Below are 20,703 nucleotides of genomic sequence, written 5' to 3' on the forward strand. Positions count from 1 at the left end.
TTAATATAAAAGTCGCCATACATTTGAAGAAAAAACATGCTGTTCAAAACCACCCAGTTTTTATACTCTGTGACTATGATCCTATGCACTACTTTATTGAATTTATATACCGTCCTATACCCGGAGGTCTCAGGGCGGTTCACAGAACAAAAATACTTTAGGATATCTTCTGGACTTGTTCACATTTAGTAGGATTTTTCTCCAAGTCCATTTTAAACAGGAGGCCCTGCCTACAGCTGCATGGCATGTCACAATATTGTTTTGTCAATTTTTCTGAGTTCCACAAGACTTTTTAACAGGCAGCAAAAGTAGGGCTGCTGCTCAAGAACTGTGTTAGGAGGCTGTGCATGTGGACCTGTGGGGAAGTGACTGTGATCCAAGTAACTTTTCCTTATTAGCCACTTTACCAGTGCATCACGTGTGTGTGTGTGTGTGTGTGTGTGTGTGTGTGTGTGTAATTGGCACCTGCTTGAATTTCCCCATCTCTTTTGTTATCTCACATTTGAGATGTCATCACAAGTATATGCGAGTTAGATTTCATTTTGCTGTGTAGGGTGAAAGTGACCACTAGAGACCTGGATGCTGTAATTGAACCACAACACTGGCCTACTTGATTTTTGTCTTGAGCTACTGTATAAAGTGACATCAGTTATGGCTACTCTGGTTTCAAGTATCATGCTGAGGACTCCAAGAACTATGCTCTAGAAGGACTCAGGTTTTGGGATAAAGTTCCATTTATGTTCTGATGAAAAGGCAGTTGCATTTTCTGCTAAGCAAAATGTCAACCTAAAGGAGACAAATTTCACTAGTTCAGTACACCTTAAGGCAAATGATGGAAGTAGACACACACTTTTAATCTCATTAAAACAGATGTTATCCTCCAAAGCATTCTTAAATCATGAGATTGTGCACACGTGAATTCGGCTACCGATCATCCATTGGTTGCGCCATCAGCTACAGAGCATTTTCCTATATGCAGAAGCTAGGAACAGGTCAACTAAATATACGCCATCTCAAGCTTACACTAGACACATAAATATGCAAACAAGACTACATGGGAGAATCTTCCCTGAATGGCTACTGGGAACAAATAAACTGCCCTTGGTATGACACTGAAGCAGAAGGGGTGTAACATCCTTACTTCTAATTTAGTGAATAGCTGGCACTACGACATAGCCAGAAAAAGTGAGCTACTGCTTTTTGCTTTTTTTTTTGCATTCCTGCTTTATTAGAATATTTAGTCTCAGACTATAGTAAACAAAAGCAAGCTTGATTAAATTCAGGCATCACATCCCACCATGGCTGAGGAAGCTGAGCTACATTTCTCAATTGACAAATTAGCATTTGAAATTGGCAAGCAAACCATAAATCAAAAACCACGTTTTAAGTACATTTGCAAACAGTTCTTTGGGGGCTAGCTATAGTTTGGTGTGATGTCTGAATTCACAAACCAAGTCTCATTAATTACCGGTACTGCAACTCCAGAAGATTCTGTAGAATGAAGACAATGCTAAGCAAATAAAAAATTAAGAGCAAATGAACAGCTTATAACCATGGTGTGACCATTGTGTGTTTAATGCTCAAATCATTGTTTAACATCTATGATCAGTAAAAACAGTGGTTTCGTGTGGTGTATTAATTTAGGACTAGAAATGCCTTTCTGGTGCTAACTTATACAGACAAGTTTGGTTTCCAGGAGTAGACACAAAGCTTCTTCAGGCATTCAAAATCTGTGCAAAGTAACTACATGAGAGACTACAGCCATAAGTACACAAGTTCCACACACCCTGCCACTGTTTTAGATGCCCTGCATATGCTGAAGAATAATTTTCTGAAGCAGAGAGCCCACCCTACTCATCAAAGCATTCCACATCAAAGCAGTTGTTTTATGCCCAGCAACTATTTCCTTCAATTATCTTAAATGTTAATTATTATAAATGAGTAAACCAATCCGTAAACCAGCCTATAAACATTTGAATTGGATTCAACAGGCTGCATATTTCCATTCCATTTAATCAATTATGAAGTCGTTTTTGCAGAACTGTTGAACTGAAATTTTATTTGACAAAATACTAATTCTTAATATTTGCCATTGAAAGGGTTAAAAAAGAAGTAACATTGGTACAAAAAGGGGGAAAGTTTAGTTGTCATTATTTCAGTGAAAGCTTTGTACACTCAAGTTACAGCTTAAATGCCTTAGGGAAAAAGACATGTTTAGAAGGCTGGTCCAGAGCAGGGCAAAACAGTTATGTAAGAGCTTAGTATAAAATTTGCATTGCCAAAAATGCAACTTATTGAGTGGAATCCAGCTGGTGTCACTTTGCTGACAAAAGGCATCCGCCAGTAGAACAGGGAGAGAGGCCTTTATTATTGATTCTCAGCTTTGCAGTTCCCTGTCATCACCAAACTTGTCCTGAAGGCTTAGGGGTTCACCAGGACAGACATGGGAGGAGGCACTGCCACAAACTGTCTCCTTCCCCATTCCCGTCAGCAAATCCTTCTCTCAGCAGAGTAACACCAAACTAGCTTTCACTGATTGTTGCTTATTTTACTAAAGGAGATTAGAGACATTAGACCATTATTGACAGAGTTGAGGAACCTGTGGCCCTTTGAGTGTTGTTGGACTAACTCCCATTATACCTGACCATGGGCCATGCTAGATGGGGCTGATGGAAACTGAGATCCATTACTATATGGAGAGCCACAGGTTTCCCAGCCTTGCTTTACACCAAAAATTTCTTCCTATCTACCTAACAGTATCACATCTTTCTTAAGGATGCTGGGACAAGTGCAAGGCAAAACAGTGTGAAGGAAACTCCAGTCTTTTCAGCATTTTGTAAAGATGCTTTACAGGCATACTTTTAAAAATGATTTAGATTGTAAAATAACCCCATATTTCCTGTTAGATTGTTCCAGATTAGTGTTAAGTAGAATCCTCCTTTGTAGTCTTAGTTTTCCTTCTTGTAAAATACATCAGTTCATCTACCCATTTTTCTTTGTATTTTTCTTTTTGATTTTATTTAATTCTATTTTTCCTTCCAAGGCCTTTCCATTTCCCCTCTGCATGGGCTCCAGCTGGAATCCTTGGTGAAGAAACCTTCCTTAGCCAGAGAGAGGGCAGGATTCATGGAGCAAAACATTTCTTATGCTGCTTTCAACCTTAAGAATTAGTCAGCAGCCCTGTCTTGGCAAAAAATGCTAGATCCTTTCATCCTCTAGAGCCAACTCTGTATTATCAACTATTAAGTTATGCAGAGCAAGTCTAGTATCACAGTATCATTTTCTCTTGTTTTATGACAATTTCACAGAACTACTTTGCTGGAGCTGCCACAAAGCAGAAAAGTAGTGCTAGGAAGTGGGACAACACTGCATCCAGCAGTTGAGGTTTTGCTTCAATCATTCTTTGGGAGCTTGAGACAAAATTTAAGACCCATCCCCCTAAATCCTCCAATCTGTGCAGATAATCTGGCATGAGGGAGATCTTCACATGGAGCATGCTGCTGTTCACAAGAGTCAATATATTTGTTTGTCTTTTTAAGAATATATTCTAATAAAGCTATCTTATACTATTTCTGACTTAGGACTTGCTTGAATAAGGCATACATTTCAGTATATTCAGTGGCCATCTCAATATACATTATGCAACAGAGTCCAATCATATATTACTTGAAACTTAGTCATATACTGCAGTCACCAATACTTCATTTCAAGTAATATGATCAGAATGTAATTTGTGAAATACAAAACACACTGTGATTATTTAAAAAAATCAACTTCCTAGTATAAAATTTAAGAGACATTACTCCAAAGTAAGGAGTTTAGCTTAGTTTCATCTTTTTATAATGGGTTCCTGCAAGTAATTATTTATACAACTGTTTGTGTACTTCTCTAGAATAAAACAGTGTTTTCACTGTAAAGACAAGCCATTGCAACATTAGAAAATACCCCTGTTTATTTATTATTAAGAAATACAAAGTGGCACTTATTTCCACTTATTCCCCATGCTTTCAGCTTCAATTTTTTAACAAGAAAACAGAAGTCTTAGAGCAGCCTTATAAAGTTTCTTATGTCACAGCTGAAGTTAAATGACAGCAGTGGAGAAAACACGGGTGATGCAAAATATAGCCTGTCCAATTCCTTTTATCACATGATGGATCTTTCTTCCTGTTTGGCTTGCAGCAGCAAAAGTTTTTGGTCATGTCACCCTCATCAAGCCTGACACAACTTGAAGTTGACTTTGTTGCTCCAATCAAAGGCTGATCCTCATGCATACCAGTTGACACTTCAATCTGCAGGTTGTGGGATAACACTGATGTGAAGAAAATTGTCAGGATAACTCATATGTTCACTTAGCCACTGTACTGGCGTTTCCAACATCGGCTCTATGCCATGAATCACCACTTGGTTCTTCTTTTCACCATCTAATTTTGAAACAGACAGATCACTTATCAAACATTCACAGGCAAACACATGCTTGAAGTAAAGTGCATTTGGTTTCATTACATAGTGAAATTCTGCAGAATCCGTGATTTGTAGTTTTGATTATCATCTTGCTACTTCATATTTAACTGAATGACCCCTCGTGATAAATGTAAAGTTAATTCTAAAAAAAGGAAGTATTCTGCTATATGAATCATAAAATGATTCATGCCCCATTGTCTTTTTTTTGCAATGGTTATGATTTTAATAGGCTATAAAATGGATTTACTGTTCTTCCCACCATGTAAGTTGGGTGAAATCATGTCATATGAGCAGGCTTCTGCTCTCTCACCAGGAATTTTCTTCTCCTCACCCTGCTGCCTTCACACTCCACCTCCAAAATCTGCTGGGGGGTGGGGGTGGGCTACACAGCAGGGGGGGAAAGGAAGCCCCACTGTGCAAACAAGGGTCTCTCCATTCATGCACAGGAACCATTGGATACAACCTACTGCATGTATTCAACTAAGTGTTACTCAAAGTACACAGAGTGAAATGAATTTTTACTTATTTTGTAGTTCCACTCAAACCTAAGTGCACATTAATCACAATTAAATAATAATAATTGACAAGGCACAGTGGGAGGGGGTTATTTAAAAGATTTCTATATAGACCTTCATTTAAAAAGATTCCAGGTAGATAATAAAATAATTAAAACCTAATGCAATGCACTTCTTGGTAGCTGCTCCCAAACTTTGGAACTCCCTCCTTAAAGAAGTTAGAACTGGCTCCCTCCTTGTTGTCCTTCCGCTGGCAGCTGAATACCTTCTTATTCCAGCACTTTTGGGAACTGACTGCTTTTAATGAGAGGGCTGGTGCCATGCTATTTTTATTGTAATGCTCTATATATTTTAATAGATTTTTAATATTTATATATAGTTTTAATTTTATGAATATTTAATTGTTTTTAAATGATGCAACTCCTATGTTTTTAGCTGTTTCTATTTTATTGGTAGGCCACCTTGAGTTCCTGACAGGGAAAAAGGCAGGGTATAAACAAACAAGCAAACTTATAATAATACAGAACAAATAACAAATAAAAGAATTGAAAATTACAAAGCACACTGTGAGATAATTAGAAGAATGAGCAATTATTCAAATTAAAATACGTTGGTAAATAAAAATGTCTTAACCTAGCACAGAAAAGACTAAAGTAGACACTGGGTATACCGTTTTAGTGAGGGCTTTCAAAAGCTGGGGCACCACCACCGAGAAAGCCCTATTCTTTACATTACATACCTCCACTAACAAAAGCAATTAGAATAGGCCTGAGTGGAACATCTTAAGACAGAAACAAAGGTGGGAATCCTAGTGGGCAGAGTCCACTAGTTGGAATGGTTGGGTGTGTGTAAATATAGAGTACAATCCAACTGGTTCCTTTGTGATCATGGAAGAGCCTTGGATCCAGCAGAGCCATCCACTAACAGAAAAGGGGATTGTTGCTGTTCCCCCTCCCAGCCCGTCCCCCCAAAATTATGAAAACATGAAAAGCTCTAACAGCACACTTTTTACTTGTATGTATAAGTAAAAATCCAGCTAATTGAATCCAAGCTGTGAAGAACCACATGCCTGGGGTTTGCACTGCATACATCATGCTGAAGGATTTCTGCCTCAGACACTGTGGTAATAGTCGGTGGGGTCAGGTCAAAGAGGGTTAAACTGAGTCAGGATATAGCCAGCCAAAAGGAATCCATCAAACACTGACTTTAAAAGGGCAATTAATCTTAGGCAAAAAATGCTTCCTGGGGAATGAGATCTCAATCTTAAGAGCACACTACATGATGTAGCAGTAAAAAAGTACATATACAAGCTTAGAGAGCTTTTATCCCATGATCACAAACAGAAGGGGAGTGCTGTTTATAAGAAAAATACAAAGCTTAATACTTTAAACTTCTTCCGGGCTTCTATCTGTGAGAAATGAATAAAATCATAGCACCTACAATGTATGCCTGGTCTACTTAAATATTTAATGAATTTAGGCAGAATAAAATGATTTAAGTTGTGAGCACAAGGCACAGGGAATATTCTGATAGAGAGAAATAGTGGCAATACGTACACAGTAACATTGCTACAGAAAACATTTCAGACTGAAATGATGGCATCATACCCATGCAGTGTCCTATTCTGACAACATGAAGAGTGGGTAGGTGGAAATGAAGCCAACATCACCATCTAGAAGTGCTTCACACTGTATGACACTCTGCAGATATCTATAATCTGATCCAAAAAATTGCCCAACTGATAAATGATAAGTCCAAAGAGAGAGTATTACTGAGGTCTGCCACTGTCACTAGTCGTGGGCAAATTTATCAGAGTAAGTATATTCTTGAAAAATAGGTTTTCTGATGCACCTTTCTTTAAAACCAGACACTAGATATACTTAGCATGCAAATCTTAGACTGCATCGTTTTAGTAGCCACTGGTGGTGCTAACCTATTGTCCTAATTTTCAAAATGTTCAAACTTAATTCTAAATTAACCCAACACTACAAGTTAAGGGTTACCTAGCCAAGATACACAGTACAGTACTGCCCAACATGCCTAGGATTAAGTTCAAGCAACCCTACTCTGTTTCTCACACATGGTGCACTATTGCAGATTCAAAAATGCATGGTTGCTACATCTACATTTTGTAGAATATTTTCAGTATAATCATCTTTCAATTAACTTTTGTAACTCAGTTATATTTCAAGGCTGAGACAACTTTAAACTCTGCTAGTAAAGTATGTTTAAAAAGGACTGTAACTGATTTTCCTACACAGCAATCCAGATAATAATTTAAATAGCAGCTGATCAAAAATAATTTTCCCTGGAGCCATCAGATTTATCATATTTTCAGTTAATACCTTCAGGATTAATTGCAGCAGGGCAAACTTCTTTTAGGAGATCTCCCAGTGTATGAAACTGTCCATCTACAGCGACAGGACGAAACAACTTCTGTATAAAAGGTCGCTCAGTTGTGGTCTGGAAGTAACAGTAAAAAAGTAACGAATAAGCATCTATATGTAACTACCTTACGTCAGCATAATGAATAAAATAGGCTCGCTGTGAAATACTGCAAACAAATTGGCTCTGCAGGTTACAAGAATCTATAAAACTCAATTTATATTACTTTCTTTGATACTTTATACACAGGAATTTTACAGACAGTAGTAGTTGACGTTTTAATGCTGATATATGTTGGACTGGGCAATAGGAAAGGAAGATGAAGGTGGTGATCAGAGGAAAGGTGTCATCTACTCTTAAGTTTACTCTAGTTTGCAAAGAGTAACTGCTGTATATAAGTCTATGGAATGTTTCTCAAGCAATGCTAAACCTTGCTTTAACATTACAAGGATGAGCATAGGGTAACCTCAGGCTTGCACTCTGGCCCCACCAGCAAAGCTGTAAGTAGACTGGAAGCCTTCATTTTCAACTAATCACAGTTCAGCATTATGTCCAAACCCTACACTGTGGTTAGTATCAACTACAGTTTGTTGAAACAAGCCAGCTTCTTAAACCACAGTTTGCTGTGTTTGATAACACAGCTACTGATGGTTAATCAGGAACAGAAGTTAAAGGTTCTAAACTTCTCTTTGTAGTGATCCCAGAGGAGCGAGCAATCACAAGGCCCACCTGTGGCTCATTCTCATAAGACATTTCCATGGTTTAGCATTACATCTGGGTCAGCCATGTACCACATCAAACTTCATGTGTGAGGTGGGGTGATGAATTCATTTTGAACTGAATTTTACCATAAGAATTTTACCTACTTTGTACTTATGTCTCAGCTAGAATTAAAAACTGGGAGAGATGTAGTAGTTAAACATGGCAGAGTTATCTTAAACTAATATGCATAATTATATAATACAGGTCACTCGCAACTTGAACAGGTGTTACATTCTGGGGATGGTGTGTATATGCAAAAAGGTGTGTAGTCAATCCATCCCCTTGGAACAGCTCCCATGTGAGCAATCGTACCTTCCAGAGCTGATGCGCCAAATAGGTCTCACCTCCCAAAGAAGCAAACCACTTTAAAGCGCTCAGCCTTGCTTACTGTGCTCTGGGGTGAAATTTTGCAGGATGATCTGTGGTCTCCTGAGAGCCCCCCAGAGCCTGGTAAGCAAGGCAGGGCGCTTAAAATCTCTTTCTGCGCCTGGAAACCCTGTGCAAAAAGAGCTGTTGAACTCTATGCTTTCTGTACATTTACCGGTAATCTGTGTGATTTCAACCAGCCGGTCTTCAACTATGTAAAGTTGAAACAGCATAAGTTAAACATGCACAAGTTACAAGTTACCTGTAGCTTTGTCCACAGGTATCTTTGACTAAATATTACCAAGTCTTCTGGTAAGGATATTGGCTTACATACACTGTTTAAAATCCAGTTAAGCCAGCAGTTTATACAGGATGTAATCATAACATAAAAAGCACAACCCACAAATTATAATTCAAGAAAGCCAACAGACTTACTAGTCTTTACATCTACATAAAAGAATGGGTTCTCTAATTGTATTTAAACCACTGCAAATTACTTTACATGTTGAACCCACACTGTAACCATATTATGATTTCCATATGTCAACAGCTTAACAGTATAAGAACTATAGTCCTTCTTTGGATAGATCAGCATGCACACACACCCCCAAAAAGACTCGAAATAATAAATTTAACAGAAGTATTTCATAATCCCAAAAAGTTTATTTTTAATTAAAAGAGAAATTAATTTTTATTTTTGCTATGTTAATAAATGTTCTACCCATTCGTACGGTGAATTCCTGCAGTCAGTACCTGCTTGGCATGCTCAAGTTCATGTCATCAAATAGAGGTGTGTATATATGTGTATGGGTGTCTTTCTTCTCTCTCACACACGCTGAAGGGCATCAAGCCCACTGTCACAGTGATGAAGATGAGATTGATATACCCTGACAACTCATTGGGGAGATGATAGATTGGTTGGAGGGCAGCAAGAAGGTACAGAGCTCCATCTTCTCACACCTATCATGCCACCACTGTAGCAATGTCAGCACTATGGTGAAAATGACTGAGGCGATGAAGTGGAACCAGGACATTCCACACCAAATGTGTTGCCTAATCATCTCTCCAACTCCAAAAAGAGCCTATCAAAGTTGATAGGGAAGGATAAGTGTTTTGTTTTGTTTTGTTTGCTTAAAAAAAAAAACATTTAAACATTTTCCACAGTTGCAATGACTGCTAGAGGCTGGCTGCTCAGCTGAGATGTTATAAGCACTTTTGTCAATATACGTTTCTGTAAGACACTACTACATAATCTTTATTGCTACAATTTGAAATACAAGACACAATCACTTTCAAGTGCCACACAGACCCATTACTACAACTAATCCCAAATAACAAAAGCTTCACATCTTAATGCAACCCCTGCCCCTCAAAAAAGAACCCTGCTACCAGAAATCCAGGTAAAGAGGATTTACTGTGCATACACACGGGTTCATACCAAGTCATATTCTGAAAACACATATATCTTGTAACTATACTGTGTCTTTCACCTCCCCTAATCCATTTTCTACTGTATTCAGCACTCTGAGTGCTCAATGTCCAGCTGAGGCATTTAGAAGATTCCTGGAGGTAGAATATAACCATTGATAGACTTTTATCATCTATAAATTTGTCCAATCCCCTTTTAACATCACTAAGTTGGTGGCTATTGACACATCTTGTGGCACTGAATCCTTTAGCTTAACAATGTGCTTATATTTTCAACTATTTCAGCTATAATATTTGCCAACAATTGGAAATAATCAGATTTCATGTCATCTGCAAATACTAAATTGCATACAACACACACACACTTTAAAGTACGATTTGTTGAAAGCTAATAATTATATAGTTCTTAAGGAATTTGAAACAAATATACACGTAGCACACCCATAGCGGAAACCTTTAGTTGTCATGGTCTGTTATTTCCTAAAATGTTATCATTATGTCTACAACAGTATCAAAGTAATGTCAGTGATACTTAACCTAAATAATATGAATGTCTCAAAGACTGTGGTTGAATTAAGGGCAGCCATTAGAATTACACACACATCTGGAATGAAGTTAGGACTTATTTATTTTTATACAGTAATGTTTATTACAATTTTGTCTAGACAATATAATGCTGAAAAGATTTTGGTCACAAATAGTTTAAGGACAATTTTCCTAATCATATGTGGGCAACAACCCATGTCTTCCTCATATCCTTTCATTTGGCAGGATATGCTCTAAGGAGTAAATGTAACTTTCTGATCTCCTACATGATTAAGAGCAGCATTATTTCAAGAATTGTGGATAAATTATGGCAAATGTTTAGACTGAGTATCCCACACAGACTGCTTACAAATCTCTTACCCACCTTCTTCAAGATGCCACCCAAAAAAACCTTAATTTTACTTGCAGTTTATTCAAATTCCTTGTATTCCTTCAATAACTAACACAAATTACAATGGTTGCAGTGTTTATAGAAAACTGCAACTGCCTTGGCATGGCATAGTAAAGCTTATGCAGGCAGCTAAAATGAGGTTTATGAACATAGTTCTGGCTTTTCTTCCTTCTTGAATGGAAAAGCATTAATCAGCATAGGAAAAATTAAGTTAGTTAAAGTACATTAGGCAGCTATAGCTATTAGCTTTTTTGGTATCATATGCTGGTAGAACCAATGATAGCAGAGTGATCACACAGACAAAACTTAGAAAAGACATGGTAAAGTAGGGACCCAGGGTACTTAAATGACTGTAGATGGATTCCAACTTTTAAAACTGTGATTGCTGGAGACTATGGTCTGGGTTGTAAGACAAGTTAACTTAAGGAAGCCCACAGAAGGAAAGTTTCCTGACCCCTCCTCCTCCTGTGATCACTTGCCACCACTCTGGAAAAAGTCTCTCCAGAGGATCAGGAGCCCTATTAAACTTAATTGTGCTGCAGAAGCTGGATTAATTTGGGGAGAGAGGGGAGGTCAATATTAGATTGTTATTGTTATTAAGCTTATTACATTGCATTCCCTAAACAAACACTATTCATGCTACTGTTCTATAACTTTCCAAAACAAGAGGAAAGAAACACAATAAAATTACCTAATTTGAACTAAATCCTGAAGTTGTTATTACATGGTAATAATTCCTTGTATTCAACACTTCTCATCACTGTGGCAAAGGGTAAGGGAAGATTGCTGAATTGCAAGAAAGCAACAGGTATAACACAGGGCTATGTATGCCCAGAGTCTTGTGTGACTGAGATGTGGAACAAGGCACATAAAAGCCAGGTGTCTACTCAGACAGATCAGGCAGGCTAGCTGCACAAGAGAAGAGTGCTGACATGGCACCTCATCAGGTGAGGCAATGGTGATAGCAGGATGCAGCAGCTGTAACAGCTAACTGGGGCAATGGAGTAACCACTTTACACCTGCCATTCCCTCCAATGGGAATGGGCTATCTCTGACCAGGTATAACCCAGGCTTAAGCTTGGGTACCAGGGGCGTATCGCAACTGGCATCTATCTCAGTCTGCCTGAACAGCTCAAAGGTAGGGGTTATAGTTACCCACACCTTCAGATGGTCTTAATAGAAAAGCATGCATGGCAGATCCTTAAACAAAAGTTATGCCCTGTTTAATACCATTTATTCATGTTTGCCTCTTCCTTCTTTCCACAGCAAAAGGTCTCAACAAATATAAGAACTGTTCAGCATTTCTAAAATAGAAAAGACTATGCAACATGTATGTGAAAAATGATTTTTTAAAATTATCCTTTACCTGATATATTCTAAATGGGATGTAGCGAAATCCACTATCTTCTGGAGGGTACTCCATGAGTTTTCGGTTTATAGCCCAAAATTGATCAAATTTGTCTGGGGGAAAAATGAAAACAATATACTTATGCAATTTTTTTTATAGAATAGGGCATAAGAAAATTTCTGTTTATTTTTTACTGTTGCATGTTGCCTACAGAAATACAGAAAAGAAATAAAATGGAAGTATCCAAACACTAGGGTTGCCATTCTTCCAAAAGTGATTTAAAAAATAAATATAACCCCCCTGCTTGCCATATGTCTGTTTTCCTGGATATTTTGCCACTTCAGCAAAAATCCGCCTGGACGCCATTTCCTTTGAGCGATTCCTGGACTCTTGTGTTTTCTTATATGCTTCTTCATTTACAAGCTGAACTGAGCCCTATGGGATAGCTCAATCAGTAGAGCATGAGACTCTTAATCTCAGGGTTGTGGGTTCAAGTCCCACATTGGGTGAAAGATTTAAGAATTGCAGGGAGTTGGACTAGATGACCCCTGTGGTCCCTTCCAACTCTATAAATCTGTGATTTTAATGTTACATGGCACCTCAATCTCAAGCAGTACAAGATTCTGGGGTCCAGGGGCTTACACAGGGCTTGTGTTTCCTTTGGAAATGAGGCACATTGGAGACTGTGGGGCCTTTAGGATAAATGAATTATTTACACATATATACAACTGAGCCTACAATGGAGGGGCTTCCAGCATTATACTTCAAGAGGGTCCTGCTTCTGCCATTATACACAGTCCTGGATTCAAACTGTCAGCCCACATGGTGCTCTGACATCCCACCCCACCCCACCCTGTTTGAACAGTAGCATTTGGCATTGTATTGAATGATACTTGCAGAAGCTTCATTGAATCAAACTATTAAATCAACTATAAGTTAAACCCAAAGTTGTTATTGGTATGATGACAAATGCATGTTTCATAGAAAAAGCAACTTGCAGATGTATCATTAACTATGAGGCAGTTATCACAACTGCTACTCTCTTTTCTTTTTGTGGTCATGAATTTTGTTTCAGAAAGGTTTAAAATCATCCCATCAATAATGAAAGCCATAATGAAAGCAATACTGAAAGATACAGCATGTATTTTAAAAAGTTCTCTTGGTTTCATAAGTTCTTCTTATTTCTCTTTTACTCAGGCCTGAAATATAAAATTAGTATTTGAAAGCTTTCAAAACATTATCTGTTGGGTTCCACAGGTGCAGTTTCCAATGACACACAGTGAAACCTGTACAACCAACATTTCTAAGCAACCTCTTACAGTTATATTGGAATTACCACTGTGTTGTCCCAAACAAGCCAAAATAATCTTAAGATTTGAAGTAGAAGTGTAAGTGAAGAGAATCTTTGATAAACTGATTAAAGAACACAAACAAAACTAAAAGTTCCCATTTCTATTTTTCTGCCTTTAAGTGCTTTGAATACTTCCCACAATAAAGCCCAATCCTATGTGATTATTTAGTCTTCTGCAATGCTATTATTATGTACTCCAAAAACCCTTCCTCAAGACTGCCTGCATGGGTTCCTAATCAACAGGATCAAATGAGGGAAGTTAACTTCTCACATCTAGATTGCCATGTGTGGCTACTGCTGTGATGGAAAGTTTACGATTTTCTTTTACCACCCTCCATGAAATAATCACACATCTGAACACTTGAAGAAAGAGGAACTATGTCAACATCCAATAACATGAAAAAGGTTAGATAGTATTTAAATAACGTACAGCACTAATACTGAAAACAAAGGGGCTAGAAAATAACATTTAGTCATACAACCATCAACTAAGCAGATCCAAAAGGTAAAGCTTCTCAGTTGTATAACACTAGCTATGTCAACACCTCATTTTTTTAAACACTTGACATTTTAAGTATCAGATATGATTCACATTCAGATAAAATTATCTTAAGCATTTATCATTAGCCACTCAAAATTTTTTTTGACAAGCTATCATTTAAAAAAATCCTTGAACTCAGTGTGCTAAAATAAATACTGCGCTTGCACACAATGACAAAGCATGGTTTACTGCTACATGCATGAGCTGGAATGAGTTTCAGAAAACCTTTGGGCTCTCATGCTACATCCTCCTCTCCTCTTTTCCCATGCAATTGGGAAAAGGACCTTTCCTCTGCAGTTGCACTTTTACAGACTCAGGCTTGGCTTACAACTCTGCCTGCTTTAGAACAAGCCAAATTCAAACCATGACTTATTAAAGTGGCCTGTTTTAACTAATCAGTTTGTGATAAAACAATGTTCCCTGGTTTCTAACAAATAAAGATTCTGTGAAAACGAAACTAAATGTTAGAGAAATATTTCTCCATACCACATTATTTCAGCTCAAGCATACAACAACAAATCATAGTGAGTTGTATGCAAGCTGAGCCAAAGACTTAATTGTTTTACTTCGAAATTGTACTTACCATTCTGTAATCCCATCCAAAGTTGCTTATGATCCTTTTTTTGCATCTCATTGATAACTTGACTCTTATGTTTCAAGGCATCTGCTTCTTTTATACAAGCCATGAAGTGGGCTTCAATTGCATCCTTTGAGGGACAGTGTAAAAGATCTTTTTCTGGAAAATTCTAAAAGAAGTACAAAATTATGATCATCCAAAGGTGAGTAGTTTATCAATTCAACTTTTATTCTAGAGCAACAACCAAGACAAACCATGGTGAATAATTCCCAAGGGTTTAAGAGAACTTTAACTGTGCAAGTAAAGCTGCTTTGCACTAGGAAATGTATGATGCTCCAACTCCTGATATAGTTAAAGTAAAGCAATAGTGTATCTTATACAGAAGGCATTTATAAAGAAATAAAAGTAAAGTGTTCTAATACATATAGGTCCCCCCCCCTCCAGAAACCCAAATTCTGAGCTACTGTGGATCATTGTTCTGGCTTGCTTGCTCTATGCAGACACAATGGTCAGCATGTGAGAGGCTGCTTGAAAGGCTTCCAGATTAGAACCCATTCTCCATTTCAGTGAAGCTAAACTAAATTCATGGGGTTGGATCCAGAGTTCCTATAAGCAGCAACTGAGCCGTTCCAGAATGCTGTTGGACGTAATGCTGGGTGTGGGGTGAGATGTAGGGAGAAGTGGCAAAAGCCTTTCTGTAGTGGGGGCCTCTACCGGATTGCAGTCCCTAACCACAAAGGGAAAGAGGCCTTTTGTACATGGAAGAGCAGGTATGGATACAAGCCAAAATGTGAAAGAAAATAGGGACAAAGTGGTAGGCAATTCTTGACAGGCAAACTTGTATACATTTATATACCATCTTTTTGCCATAAAAACAATCTTCAAGGTGGTTTACCACAATCTGATCTTTACATTTAGAACTGTATAGCTGTGCTCCCAGTTGGTGGTCCATGGACCCCAGGGGGGCCACAAAACCCACCTAGGTAGTCTGTGGCACAATTCACATAACAAAAATGATCATAGAGATATCAAAATTTTCAAAAGTAGGGGGTCCATGGCTTGGCTTTTGAAAAACAGGGACCCCACAGTACTTAGCTAATGTAGCCACTGCTGTAGAGCATTAAACCAAGTCAATATAAAACAAACCCTCAAACAGACAGGATTAAAATACAGTAAAAATTGGCAGAGTAAGAATGCAATCACCTAAAGGACAAATGTCAGCGACAGAAAGCAGGTGCAAAACCAGCAACCCTCACTTGCTGTCTGCTAGTGCTTTCCCTTTCCCCTTCACTCAAGCATATAAGAAATTATAATTACATGAGCTGCCTCTGCTTTTGAAGTGTTGAAAAAGATGCACCATAAACATACCTTAAAATGTACTGTTATGCTCCATGGAAGGGCTGTATTTGAAGCATGAAGGTCAAAAAGCAAACCAATAGGATAATGCCTAGTAACAAAAGGGAACATTAAAACCGAATAAATGACCATTTCATACTTGAAAATTTGTATTAAAAAAGATTTCTATAAAAAATTAAAAAGCAAGCACTTTCCCCAAACCTTCAAAAGAAGCCTGTTGAATACAAAAGCCATTTATCAGCAAACCTCTTTACATTCATCACAGAACTTTGTTGAAGCCATTGTGCATGACAATAGCAATAGTACTATAGCAAAGTTTAAGAAAAATACATGCTGATTATGTGTTATATAATTTTATAATCTGTCTATCTGACAAAAGGCACTCTTAAGTGGATAGAGCATTACCTGAAAATTTGATGCAGAATAAAAAAATATGCTGTGAATCAGTCCTACATACAATCGTGGTGCAAAAGATAGAGTGGCATAACATTCTTTGGGTGTTGCCAACCCAACGCACATGAAGGCCTTCACTGGATAGCTCAGCAGTTCAAGACTCAGAGATTGCATTTTTTTTAAAGGTAAGTCTTTAAGCCCTTCTAGGAATAACACCTTGGCAAAATGTGCATGCACCCTTCTAAGCAATTTCCGTGAAATGAGCCAGCCTGGCTGCTCCCACCTGCAAAGTGTTTTCAGCAAACTAGTGAAGTCAAGAGCTGTGACTGATAAGTGAGGATTTTGGTGAGTAGGTAGTAGGAATCCCTGCAGTCCTAAAGAGTTGCTGTTTTCCCTCTCTTTTTAGTGCAGTTTACCCGCTTCTGTCTTAATCTCTGTAGCATGCCCTTCCTATCCCTCTAACAACCAGGATGCATTTTTCCTATGGTGGGGTCTTCTGAAATCAGGTAGTTATTTTCTGCAAATACTATGACACAATAAGTGTGGGTGGATGTTAAAGATTCCCCTCCCCCCCAAAAAAAGCTAATGTGAAGGCTTTGCAAAGAGGCTTCGCCATATCGCCTGCTGCGCAGGTGCTAAAAACCAGACACTCATACAAGTCTACTTAGAAGACTATGTATTTAACAGGGCTTACTCTTACAGCTGGGTACAGGATGGAAACCTAGGCTTTGGGTTGGGGTAGCATTGAAGGCTCTTGTGCCTTTAACAGCTGTATGACAGGCAGAAATTCAACAGGTCCAGTCTTTTCTAGTATGGAAATACACTTAGGGGAAGATGTGAAGGATCCACCAGTTTCCTGCTCTGCTTGTTTCTTTTGCTGACTGAGCAATTTGGAACAGGCAGATACTTGAGTGACTTGGCTGGGGAAAGTTGGCTGGGGAATAATAGCAAGAATTGCCTGTTACTTGTTTTGCTGCCTACCAGTCATGTGGAATAGGCAACTGCTGGGAGAACTTTTTGAAAATGTGACAATGGGAGAAGAAACATGGTAATCCTCCTGTTGCTGCTATGTTTGTTTTGCTTCCTGCAGGCATGTAGAGCAGGCAGCTGCTTAAAAGAGACTTCAGCTGAATATAGGTAGAGGGGTAGCATCTAGCAACTGTTCAGACCTTTAGAAAAACAACACTTGGAGGCTACCACCACCATAAAGGTAAAGGTAAAGGGACCCCTGACCATTAGGTCCAGTTGTGTCTGACTCTGGGGTTGTGGCGCTCATCTCACGTTACTGGCCAAGGGAGCCAGCGTACAGCTTCCAGGTCATGTGGCCAGCATGACTATGCCGCTAACCCACCACCATACACCATCATTAAATAGGTCACAGAAAAACTTTAAAGAAAATTTTCTTAAGGAGTCAAGAACTCCTTGTTATATTATGTCGAAAACTCTTAGCTAATGAACCTTCATCTTTAGGGATGATTCTAACCTGTATGGTCCAAGCAGGGACATATGTAGGGTGAGTGGAAATTAATCCCCAGGCACAAACTTATAAGAAATTTACCTGGTACAAAACTCAGAAACCAGGAAGGAAAAATGTTAATAATTAAGACAATAAACATGAAACTTCTTATACATCTGGTTCTAGCCAGGTGAGCACTAAGATCCTTGTCCTAAATTCATTCCATCTTTCAAAATAATAAAAAAGTCATCAGGCATATCTTGCCTCACCAAGAAGAAAGAAGGGAAACATCAGCCCATAACTTATTAAGTATTCTAGCACCACAAAGAAGTTGTGCTTGTATCTCTGGCATGCAAAGAACTCTACATCATCTAAATACCATTTCAAATCCTCTTAATAGACAAATACCTGTTTTAACTGGAATGAAAGACCAACCAGCCTTGAGCATGAACCACTCCCTATTGGCTAGCTGATGTGGGAATGACATAGGAACAAAGCAATCAGAGTTAATTATGACATCATGCTTACAGGAAACATAAATTAAATACTTTGGAATCACTGAATGATCACCCCTGCTTTCCTAATGTTAGAATAGCAGACATTGAAATTTACTAACAGCATCTACTCAGCAAGATAAAAGGGGGATATGTGAGATAAGAGAGGATTTGAAAGGTGTCCACATGACTCCATTTCACAGAGGGAATTATATATGCAAACGTGTGCACATGGATGCTCTCCTCCACCTCAGAAATAGCCTGTTCTCCATTGAGATTTTAGACAAATGCAGCTAGTTTCCATCACAATAAGGTTCACACCCTTTGCCAGCGAAAAGAAATCTGGCTGGACAGGGGTGCAAGAAAAATCAGTGGAAGCAACAGCCATGGCAGCCTCTAATGTAAAGTTCCATCTAGCCTGTCATAACAACTCCCCTGTAGCAGAGAACTGTCTATATACCACAGTGGGGCCTGTGCCTAAGTAGAAGTTATAGCTGCACCTCTGGCTGGGCCATCTTGCAAGTCCCCTTATGCTACTTGGCTTGTGTGAGCATTTTTTCCCATTTCTATAGCAATGCCAATGTGCCGTATGTATTTTATAGAGATGGTTTCCACTGTAGTGAGCAGCTAGATTAACATATTTTACTACTTACTAGTAATAAAACTTCAGGACTTTTGAAGCAGGAGCATCAAGCTCTCTCAGCTATTATAATCAGGTAAGTGGAATATAGTTATATTTCACTATTAAATTGCCACCAGATACAGAGGAGTGCTGTAATGCCAAATCAGCTATGAATAGATAGGAAAACAGAGTATTACTGCTCCAGCCATGACGGAAACAAACCCACCATTAATTAGCTTTTCAGCATCATTTAGTCAGAAATCACTCCACAAATCTGCTCTGCTGATTTTTGGTAAAACACAACCATTACAAATTTGGTTGTTTCTGTCTTATTGGACTCAGCCTTCCATGAGCCAATGTAAGAGAAAAATAGATCAGCAGTAGGCTGATCAAAGCCACTACCCAGAGTTCTTCTCATTTGTACTCTTCATTTCCTTACTCCTAATCTTCTGAAAATATTGCTACCACTCAAATCCCAGCATGTCCCCTTACAGGTTTTCAGTTATGCATGTGGTAATGCTGGATTTATACAGATTTATAGAAGACAAGCACACATACATTTTTAGCAAAAGCTGGAATCCTCTACATACACGAATTAATAATCCCTCTAATTTTAAGGCCTTGTTGAAACTGGGTCTCTTTCTAAATTAGTCAGTCTTCAGATCAACAACTTTCACCACACCTTCACCTGAGCCTAGAACAATCCATACAGTACATTCACTTTCTGGACACTACTGTGCACTACATGGTGACATGTAAGCACCACTATGTTCCTAAAACCTACAAATATCAACACATATCTACATGCATCTCGCTTTCAGATAGAACACATTACAAAATTCACTATTTATAGCCAGGTCCCTGTGATTCAGCTGTTTCTATTCTGACCTGTTTAAGGATTTTTAGGATACAGTATCCACTCAAAGAACTGAACACCCAAAGAAATGAATACACAGATCAAGACTAGACCAGCATCCAGGAATCATCTACTATAGGGCAGACGTAGAAGAGAAAGTGACAAACCACTTGTCACCACTTCCAGCTCCTAGTTGAAATCACTCTAATGTATCAAAGAACTATAGCTCATGCTGGGCAATAATGCGTCTTCTCAAAGCCTTGAATGGTAGGCCAGTACTTTCTTACAGACAGCCCCTAACCTAAACAGCTCTTCACAAGGAACTCCAGGGAACCCTGAAAGACCATACTCTGCAACAAACCCAGATGCCGAATCTGTTCCCATATCTACTCAAACAACAATATTTCAGGACCTAATAATATCAGCCACAACACCAAGGTGTCATTCACCCATTCATCTTCCAATATGATATGTGCCATCTTCCAGCATCCTGACATCAGCAAAAGGATTCACCAGAAACCAGTAGAACATTTCAATTTAGCAGAGTGCCACAATAACAATAATAATAATAAATTTTTATTTCTACCCCGCCCTTCCCGATCCAGAAACCGGGCTCAGAGCGGCTAACAAGAGATATAAGACAATGATTAAAACAACTTAAAAAACAGCTAAAAAACAGCATTAAAACAAACATCAGGGGGATCACCAGGGCTAACTGGCCAGGTTAGTCATGCTAGGCCAGTAGGGAGACCAGGGAGGAATTTTAATGTGGGGACCCAGAAGGGTTTCTTCAGAAAAAAGGGAAGGGGAAAAAGGAATAAGGGATCAGGCTAGATTAAAAGCCAGGCGGAACAA

At 38.5% G+C, this 20,703-nt stretch overlaps 1 protein-coding gene across 2 annotated transcripts in view; it reads right to left on the minus strand.

Annotated features, from left to right (window-relative positions):
• Window positions 1–3,930: 3,930 nt before the first annotated feature.
• Window positions 3,931–20,703, minus strand: part of ATG5 (autophagy related 5) — a 28,428-nt gene continuing 11,655 nt past the window's right edge. For both annotated transcript variants that reach the window (XM_033143522.1, XM_033143524.1), the window contains exons 4-8: window positions 16,040–16,118; window positions 14,678–14,840; window positions 12,221–12,315; window positions 7,322–7,439; window positions 3,931–4,421 (exon numbers count right to left, since the gene is read on the minus strand). In XM_033143522.1, the coding sequence (XP_032999413.1) occupies window positions 4,285–4,421; window positions 7,322–7,439; window positions 12,221–12,315; window positions 14,678–14,840; window positions 16,040–16,118 (592 nt within the window). In that variant the 3' untranslated portion in view covers window positions 3,931–4,284. The remainder of the gene's footprint in view (window positions 4,422–7,321; window positions 7,440–12,220; window positions 12,316–14,677; window positions 14,841–16,039; window positions 16,119–20,703) is intronic.

This window comes from Lacerta agilis, chromosome 3 (assembly GCF_009819535.1).
Source record: "Lacerta agilis isolate rLacAgi1 chromosome 3, rLacAgi1.pri, whole genome shotgun sequence".
NCBI lineage: Eukaryota > Metazoa > Chordata > Lepidosauria > Squamata > Lacertidae > Lacerta > Lacerta agilis.